This window comes from Elaeis guineensis, chromosome 14, assembly GCF_000442705.2.
Source record: "Elaeis guineensis isolate ETL-2024a chromosome 14, EG11, whole genome shotgun sequence".
In the NCBI taxonomy this organism is placed as follows: Eukaryota; Viridiplantae; Streptophyta; class Magnoliopsida; order Arecales; family Arecaceae; genus Elaeis; species Elaeis guineensis.
In genome coordinates this window covers 56,264,424-56,273,581 of record NC_026006.2, presented here as the reverse complement: position 1 = coordinate 56,273,581, position 9,158 = coordinate 56,264,424, and the positions used below count along the sequence as shown (strand labels likewise).

General features: G+C 35.2%; 1 protein-coding gene across 2 annotated transcripts; it reads right to left on the bottom strand.

Moving 5' to 3' along the window:
- Positions 1 to 1,509: 1,509 nt before the first annotated feature.
- On the bottom strand, positions 1,510 to 6,766 carry LOC105057708 (large ribosomal subunit protein uL1). 2 transcript variants are annotated; one of them, XM_010940402.4, is made up of 6 exons: positions 6,678 to 6,766; positions 6,359 to 6,423; positions 5,218 to 5,437; positions 4,602 to 4,767; positions 2,610 to 2,815; positions 1,510 to 1,819 (listed from the first exon to the last, which is right to left on the bottom strand). In XM_010940402.4, exons 2-6 carry the CDS (start codon positions 6,361 to 6,363, stop codon positions 1,766 to 1,768), a joined length of 651 nt encoding a protein of 216 aa, XP_010938704.1. In that variant the 5' UTR covers positions 6,364 to 6,423; positions 6,678 to 6,766; the 3' UTR covers positions 1,510 to 1,765. The 2 variants fall into 2 exon arrangements, with proteins under 2 accessions (XP_010938704.1, XP_010938705.1); XM_010940403.4 differs by having other exon boundaries at positions 6,359 to 6,419.
- Between the last annotated feature and the right edge of the window lie 2,392 nt (positions 6,767 to 9,158).

Genomic DNA, 9,158 nt, shown 5'->3' with positions numbered 1-9,158 from the left:
TGCAGTCTGTCCTTTATGATTTTTTGTAAGTTTGAGTTCAGGATGGACCATGGAGGACACATGCTCTCTAGAAAGGGGGAGAGAATGCCTTCATGTCTGCCTTGTTGAATTTATGCAACTTTCAGTTCATTCTAGCCTTTTGAAAAACAAATCATTAATTGTTGAGTTTATGCAACTTTCAACTCATTCTAGTCTTTTGAAAAACAAATCATTACTTGAGGAGGAAAGTTGATGCAACTTCCAGTTCGACCTAATCTTTTGAAATGCAAGTCACTAATCTGTGAGCAAAGGGCATATTATCATCACTGAACAGTGTATTTTCTTGCATCCTAATCACATGTATTAGTTTCGCTGTAACCTGTGATCAAAGGGTATATTAGATACTTCCTTTGCATATGTTTAGAAGATCATTGGGTTGTGCTACATCTATGTTATTCTCGCTAATCAGACATCTCAAGTTACTAAAAATTGTTGTGGAAAATCAGTAAACAATCATCTCACTCTAAGACTTAAGCTCACTAAAGCTGCCTAAAGACACATCTTATATCTGCTATGTCAGAAAGTGTTTAAAAGATCATTGGGTTGTGATACACATATATCATTCTCGCTAGTTAGACATCTCAAATTAATAAAATCATTGTAGAAAATCAGTAGATAATTATCTCGCCATAAGACTTAAACTCACTAAAGTTGTCTAAATGCACCTTTGATATATGGTGCATCAGAAAGAGTTCCTTTCCATTCTCATCTAGCTGTACATTAAAGCTTACAAAAGTTGCCTGCATGTATCTTCGATATATGAAGGAGAAAGGACACTAATTCTCATCAATCTCTACTACAATGGCCAAGAAGAAGATACACGTCTGCTTTCCTGGTCATCACATTTGTTAATGAAAAAGCATTCACAGTTCGCAAGGACTGCACCAAAATATTTACAAAATCAGGAGAAAAGAAAAGGAATTCATTTATCTAGTTAATGATTTGTGCATTTTACGCGCCATCCATGGAACTATATTCTTTTCTTCATTGATCCCATGCAAAGAAGCCTAATTGCAGGCAACAACTGAGAATGAGAGAAACCATAGGTTTTTAACATATGGTAATGCTGCAATGCCTCCTAGTTCAAGGCAGATTGAGACTTAGCTCAAGTTGTTGAAATCCATTTGGCTCAAGCACAGATTTTCTAGTTCCAAGCCATCTATAACCCGTATGTAATATCTAGCTATGATCTCTTGTAGAAGATTTACTGCCCCGAAGCTTAAAAGGCAGAATAAAAAGGAATCTAGCAGCAATATATTACTTGGTACACAAATCCCCCATAACCCACTCTTCCGCAACTCTAGGCTTCTATGGATTAGAATTTTGTCAGAATGAAGCATGTAAGCTTCTCTCAACATATTGTAACATGAAAATTCTAGGGCCAGATGCATGTAGAAAACAATGGCTCTGTATGGTGAATTTCACCGATCATTTAATAATGGTGGCAAACCAAACTGGTATAACAATATCTGAATTTGAACCATAACCATCAACTAAGTTTCTCAAATATGAGGCCAAAACAGAACTTTCAGTTTATAAGCAAAAAAATAAAAAAAAACTTGACCTACAACTCTCATTTTAACAGATGAACATTTAAAGAAAGTTCAAACTAAAGAACTAGGGGGGGGAGAGAGGAGATTTGGCATGATAATGATAATAAAAGAAAGAAATCTGGCAGGTCAACCCAAGCATTGTTAATCAACCATCAGATTTGCAAAGAGTTTTCTTAGAACACGCGGTAAGGTTTTCCCATGGTGCTCTTCAAGTACAAGCATCTCACCTGTTTTATACACAACAAAGGTAGAACTGGATTAATGGTCATGGTAAATGTGAAAAATAGTGAATCACAAGAAATAGTGAGCAAAAACCATTCAAAACATAGCAACCACTCATACACTCCAAAGCAATAACACATGAAACAGAATAACAAAATAGAATCACATTCAAAAAGTTGCAAGAACTACTCATCAAGGACATGTGTCCTGGTTTACGAAGGAGCTCACTGGCAGATAATTCATTAGAACCATGCCACTAGCCAATGCAAATTAGATATGCAATCAAGAACTAAAATGGCTGTAACTGCATTAACCATATAAGATGCACACACAAAAAAATGCTGATCAAAAAAAAAAAAATCACCAAGACCTCTCATGGAAGCACGCCTTGTATTCGCAAAAATTAATACATTCTTGTGACAAACATGGAAAAGCAAGCACCAAATGACTCATTACAGAAAAAACAAAAACGTGGAAGAACCGGAGGTGCTCTAGACTGCACAATCAGATACAGGGAAACATTATACTGTATGTAACTCAGTATTCAGATGCAGCAAGAACACCTGTCATTTCTAAATTTTCTTTTTTTGCCCTACTAAACAAAAATTTAGAGAATCATAAATCATAATAATGTATTGAAACAGTGCATAGCTTATCATTACTTTACTGCTCTGAATATTGCAGAAAATTTTGACTATTGCTTCTCTCACACAATCAAGGCCTGCAGGTTGCATGCATATTTTGCTAAACTAGCAGAAAGAATAGTTAAAACTTAAAAGTATAAGATAGACATACATTCTGCCAATTCTTCTTCAACAAAGACACCAGGAAGTTGACACTGAGTTGCACATTTTGAAATACTTGCTTCTCCTCCATTGCGCAATTCCCAACAGCAACACCCATGCAAAGAACTTTCTTCAGCTGAAACTTCACCATTGCTTTGGTCTCGTTGACTTTGGCCTCTAAAGATTCCTGATGTGTAACCAATGTTGGAAATTTACCTGCATCACAAATCAATACATCAAAAATTGGTAGCAAGAAATGGAAAGAAGGTTAATAAATGTGTAAACAGTAAAAAGCAGATAATCATGCAAACAGTTCACAAGAATCAACAACGCTAAGGGTAATGATAACAAGAACATCTAGGCAGAGGGTGATGATAATAAGAATATCCAGGCATATATAAAAGCACGACTATTTGGTGCCTTATATAAAAGATTAAGCATTAAATGTTTTGTTCTAATTATTTTCTATTATTCTAAAACTAGCAATCAAATGATAGGAGACTATAATGCCTTAAAATATTCAATGGTATAATGTATGTCAGCTTGTAACATGGATAACCAATATACATACATAGAAAGTAAACATGGTCAATGAAAAAAACATATCATTCATATCCCTTTTTCTCTTTTTGCATCATGGGACAAGTAATTTAAGCATAACAGTCTTAGACCCCAAAATCTTGCCGCTTGCAGATAAATGGAGCTCATGAGGCCCACAAACTTGCCATCTGCAAGAAGATATTAATTAGATGCAAAAACATGTGTTTCTACTGTGTGCATGCATGCCAGTGGACATCCCAATATTTTCTTCAGCCATATAGGGGCAAGGATTCAAACAGGTTATATTTCCCAATACTAGAAGTCTAGAAAGGTCTTTGTAATGGTAATAGCTGGTACAGCATGAGCAAGAGCTGAGCATATCAGATAAATTAATAACTACTTCAATTAAAAGAAAATGAGGAAAAAAGAAGGAAGCATGAATGGACAGATTCATCATCAACAGGATATGCATGCTCTCTTTTTTTTTTTCTTTTTTTCTTTTTTTCACTACAAGTTACTCCATTTTACTGCGAGGCTCCCAGGGAAAGTGGTATATACCTTTTCTACCTTTTCTGGTAGAAGCATCCTAGTGGAAAAATAATAAGAGTTAGTGTGCCATGTGTTCCACTTAGACATCAGTTGGCAAAACCACCAAAAAGCTAAGCCACATGACAAAACTTCTAGCCAACATAAGCAAGGCAAACCCCTATTGAGTTTCCAAATACTATTCTACTGTCTCACGTCCAACAGTCCAAATGTTTCAGCTGTTAAAAAGTCTTGAAATTGGAAAGTCCATGTGAGATTAGTTTTCATAATGGTTATAGAGGACTATAGTCAAATCAAATTTTAATGTATTTCAATTTTTTTAATATGCTAAAATTGGTTTTCATTATATCTGTCAATACTTTTACTAGCCTTGATTGGTGATAATGTACACAAAGGCAGTGAACGCATGGAATAAATTAGGAAGACACGTGAACAATATGACAGATCCTAGAGTGATTGAACAAAGCATGATTGCCCAAACCATAATGAGATGCAGCAGGAATAGAATGCTTAAGCAAGCTAGCCTGACAAAACAATGTTCTTTAGCAGTCTAGCAGATTGAGCTTAAAGATTATATGTGACCGAACACAAAACCACCAGCCATACAGTAAACTGTAAAAGAATATGCACATGCAGAAAGGATGATATCTAAAATCATGACAATCATTGGGGGTGATATATTAATCAGGAAATTCCACAAAAGAGCTTCTTAGGATTCATTAGATAAGATTTTGTAAGTTATGCTACATCAGATACCTTAGCAATGATTATGAAAGGATTTTTTTTTTCAAAAATAGGTTTTGAAAAATTTTGTAGATCAACAATTTCTTTAGTACAATCATCCAGCATGATCACTTGAGAATAGCATGTGGAACAACTTAATATTCACTGCAAAAATAGCAAGAAAAGTGCTTGCCTGCCTTGTTAAGACCAGGGCCCAAAAGTCGAGGAATCTGCTTAATAATAGCCTCAGATGCTAAAAATGCATGATATTTCTTTGCGAGCTTCTTGACCAACTTCTTATTCTTGTTCATCTTCTTTAGCCCTTCAACATCCATGTAGTCCAGTCCAATTTTCTCAGCCTGCATATATTAGAAATTACTTCTGAGACATCTACTAAACTATGTGGATCATGCTTAATGGAAGTTTCAAGAAATTCTCCTGTCCTATTAATGGTGGATTTTAAAACAGGAACAGACTCATCTCAAAGCAATCACAAAGTTCAAATTAAAGTGGTAATAAAGGTGTTATCTGGATAAGGTTTCAAGAAAATAAGAGCTCCGCATTCCATTCCAAATGAGAGAACACCACTAAATGGAGACATAGCATGTCTATTATTTTGTCCATACTACATGTAACAAGGAGATAACAATGACTGTGTAGACACCGACGCACAGATAATGCTAACTGAATAGATCAATGAAAAGCCAGAGTTTATAGGTTGTGCACAGAAAAAATTTTCCATTACATACGTAAGAACATGTCCCCATAAGAAGAAATAAAAGTTCTCAAGGAAGGGCAAATCAATGTACCTCTTCCACATGTTGAGCATCACCAAGCATGCAAACCTTCATCTTCGGACGCGGAATATGTGGCAACTTCACAGAACCACTAAACCGCTTATCCTTTTGTGGGTCATAATTTTTTAGCCCAATCTGCAGCTCAATGGTCTCAGTGAAGTTGCGCTTTTTCTCCTTAGTATCATTCATAATCTGAGAGATAGCCTCTCTTAACACATCGCTCTGCAGCTTGCTACAGAAGAATAAAGACAATGCAACCAAAAATCATTACAAACAGGTCATCATGTTATATTATCTCTTCTAACCAAAAATCATAAAACTACGTATATTGCGATTTTAGTACAAGCTCAAAGGTACATCTTTGTAAGTTATGATTACGTCAAGTCCATACAAAAAAAAAATAATTTTACACAAATTATAAAGAGCATTTAAATAGTTCTAGACATTCAAATTATCATTGATAGGAATTCAAATGTAATAATGTTTCACATCACCATGTCTCTAAAGCAAAGTTGTCTATATAAACTAAATAGTCAAGTCACTCCCTTACAAATATCGATACAATGCTGTTAACCTACAATATCTGCTAAAAGTAGTTTTTATCAATGATAGTGACTAATTTAATAACAGCATATGCTCCAGGTAGTGACGGTCATTGTATTATTATATCCACTCAGAGCAAGAAAAATCCACCCCAAGGCCCAACTTCAACTAAAAATTCCAATACAGCAAGGATTTTATATTATGTCCAAATCAAAGCTGAGAAAATCAAAAGCTGAATAAATTAGCAAAAATCAAAATAAAAGGGAAAAAATGCAGCCAAAAAAGATAGTGCACTGCTATACTCGATCAGTAACAAAAATCAGCGATGCCAGAAAATAAGAACAGATGCAATTGGAGAAAGAGCCGAGTTTTCTCGCACAAAATCAAATTTCACATAGACAGTAAAGTCAAAAAATATTATGACTAAAATTTTAATCTAAATGTGGGAATATGCACATCAAAGCAATAGTATAAGATTATCGAACAAGTTCGCATTTTTCTTTTCTAAAAAGATCGAGAAAGAATAACAAACAGCCCGTATCACAACACCGATAAGATCATAGGCAAGTTAGCAGCAAAGCGTATGACGGTCACAGATAAGATCAAATACCTCATGGTTCTTCTCCTTTGTTGGACGACTCCTCAAAGGAATTGCCCTATTAGCTTCTATCCTTCCTTCCAAACAAAAACAAATCGAACAGACACAAGCATCCATCAGCTCAAATCCCAGAAACCCTCATTAAAAAAATCCACAAAAATAATCAAAATGGATCGAAAATTTTGACAACTTTGATATCAGATTGGCGCATAGATCTGGTAAAGATCCATCAAAAATTATATGAAAAAAATGCAGGATTAGAGGGTTTCCAAGGATTTTAGGAAAGGGGAAAAAAATTAAAAGCGGGAGAGGCGAAAGGGAAGAAGTATACTTTAGGTTTGGGCACCAGTCACAGAGAGAGCGTCCCCTGGAGGTTCTGGCCATGCGTATTAAACCCTAGACGAAGGTTTGCATCTCGAAATTACCATATTGCTCATATCTTTTGTTCAATACCAGTTATCTCCCACATGGTCTTTTATTGTGTAATTCCTGTGCAATAGCTTTGTTTGTATAAACTTCGCCTCCTTGGAAATATTTGGTCATCCATCATCAGGTTGATACCACAAAGTGAAAGAAAAATACTTTAGGTATTCCAGGTTCTCTCTCTAAATAAACTTTTGCTTTCTGTCTAAATTAATGGAAAGCTGTGCTCCTATCATGCAATTTAAACAATTAGGTTTAGATCCATGATCGGATTAGAGTCTGAAGAATCAAAATCAAGTTTATGAATTTGATATATTGTTTGATTGAATCATATAATTTCTATGGACTCAAACCATTTAATAGTGAGGTGAGGTTTGGACTGAAAGCTAAATTGATAAGCCGCAAATTCTTTAATGGGAAGGTTTTGGTGGAGACGTAAAGACAATGAGAGAATGAGATCCATTAGGCAAGTTGGAAGAAGCTCTTCCTCATAAGAGGAGTGAGGGGATACAAGCTTCAAGAAATTACACCCCTTTAACAAAGTTATATTGTCAGAGCATGGAGACTGGTATCTTAGCACAAAAAAGCATGGAGACTGTTGAGACATATCGACTGATCTTTTTTATGCTGACTCATTTTCGGACCTGTCCGACCGACGTCCGACTCTACCGATCGCACCGATCGACGACTGCCGACACTATCGATCGAAGGTATGTCGGTCGGACAGATCCATTCTATTTCCGACTAGTCGAACGGCGGAGTCCGACTCTACCGACTCATTGTCAGATGGGGATGGTGGCCGACGTCCGACTCCCGCAATGCGTCAGACTAGCTGATGGTGTCCCCGAGTCTTCACCCGACGTCCCGCAACCAAACACCGACGTATGGTCGGTCGGTTCCCCCAAACGCCGTACGACTGCTGTGGGCTGCTGTTCTGACAAGGGCATGCGGCATGGCCGCCCTGAGACATTGTCCTGACAAGGACATAGATTAATCCCAGCGATTTGACAGCCCACGGTGACTTGACAGTCCGCAGCGACTCTGACAGCCTCCGACGATTTGACAACTCTCCCAGTTGTCTGCACCATTAATGGCGGCACCACGCCGCACTCTACTATAAAACGGAGAAGGCAACAGTGCTGAGGAGGTTCTTTCAAAGCTCCTGGACTCTCTCTCTCCCGCTGAGTTCCCCTGATTCTTTTCTACTGTTGCCTAGTCTCCTCTCTAACTTGACCGTCGGAGGGTCCCCGCTGGAGGCATCTCCGATCAGTGTGGACTTCTCTTGCAGGTGCTCGTTCTCGACGATCAGGCGATGAGAGGATTGGCCGCTAGACTTTTATCTCTTGTTTCAAGTATATAAAGTAATATACTTTTCTTTTTCTTTTTTTTTTTTCTTTTTTTTTTTTAAGAAATTGGTTTGGGATATAATCCATCATATTCATGGAGGATCATATGGAAACAAAATCAGTACTTGAAGCACGATTGAGAATGTGGATTGGAAATGGAGAAAAAAAGTTAGAATATAAAGGATTGATGTTTACATGTGAAAATCACTTTTAAAGTGGTGTCATATTTTAAGTTTATAATTCCAACTGCTAGAATGAGTGATTTGATGTATAGGGATAGAAAGTGGAGCTCTTTTCCAGAATAATATAAAAAAAAATTTAAATATCAAAATATATCAAAACGAAACTTATTTACCAAACTAATGCAAAAGGGAAAAACGCCATTTTGAATGGCGTTTTTTTCCCTTCCACGTCACCCCCCATTTCCACGGTGGCATCGTCCCAAAAAAAAAAAAAAAAAAAAGAAACGCCATTTGGAATGGCGTCTTTAAAAACGCCATTTTGAATGGCGTTTTCAAATTTTCCCACAAAAAAAAAGAGAAAAAATCATCAAAAAATGAGAAAATTAGTTTTTTAAAATTTAAAATTAATTAATAAATTAAAATTATAATTTTGATTGAAATTTAAAATATAAAGATTTGAATTTGTAATTCATTAAAAAAATTAATTTAGAATGTTTATTTAAAATATTTTTTAAAAGATGTAAAAAAAATGTTAAGAAATTAAAAAAAAATTATCATAGAAAATAAAAAAAAGAGAAAAAAATATGAAAGAAATAAAAATTTAAAATTTAATTGAAAAACATCATTCGAAATACTTGTCCTAAAAATTTTTAAAAAAATTATAAATTTTAAAATTTTTAAAAAATCAAAAAAAAGAATTATAATGTAAAAATTAAAAAAAATAAAATTTTAAAGATTAATTGAAATTAAAATATTATTTCAAATTACTTTCTCAAATGAAAAATAATTAATTTAAAAAAGATTCAAAAAAATTTGAAAAATAGGCTAAAATTTTTTTATAAAAATATAAAGAATTGAAAA

What these genes read in the sequence shown, in the direction of transcription:
- LOC105057708 (XM_010940402.4), bottom strand. An exon ending in ATGCTCAACATGTGGAAGAG is followed by an intron (nt 4,768 to 5,217) that starts GTACATTGATTT and finishes TAATATATGCAG; the next exon opens with GCTGAGAAAATTGGACTGGA. An exon ending in CCCTGGTCTTAACAAGGCAG is followed by an intron (nt 2,816 to 4,601) that starts GCAAGCACTTTT and finishes TTTGTGATGCAG; the next exon opens with GTAAATTTCCAACATTGGTT.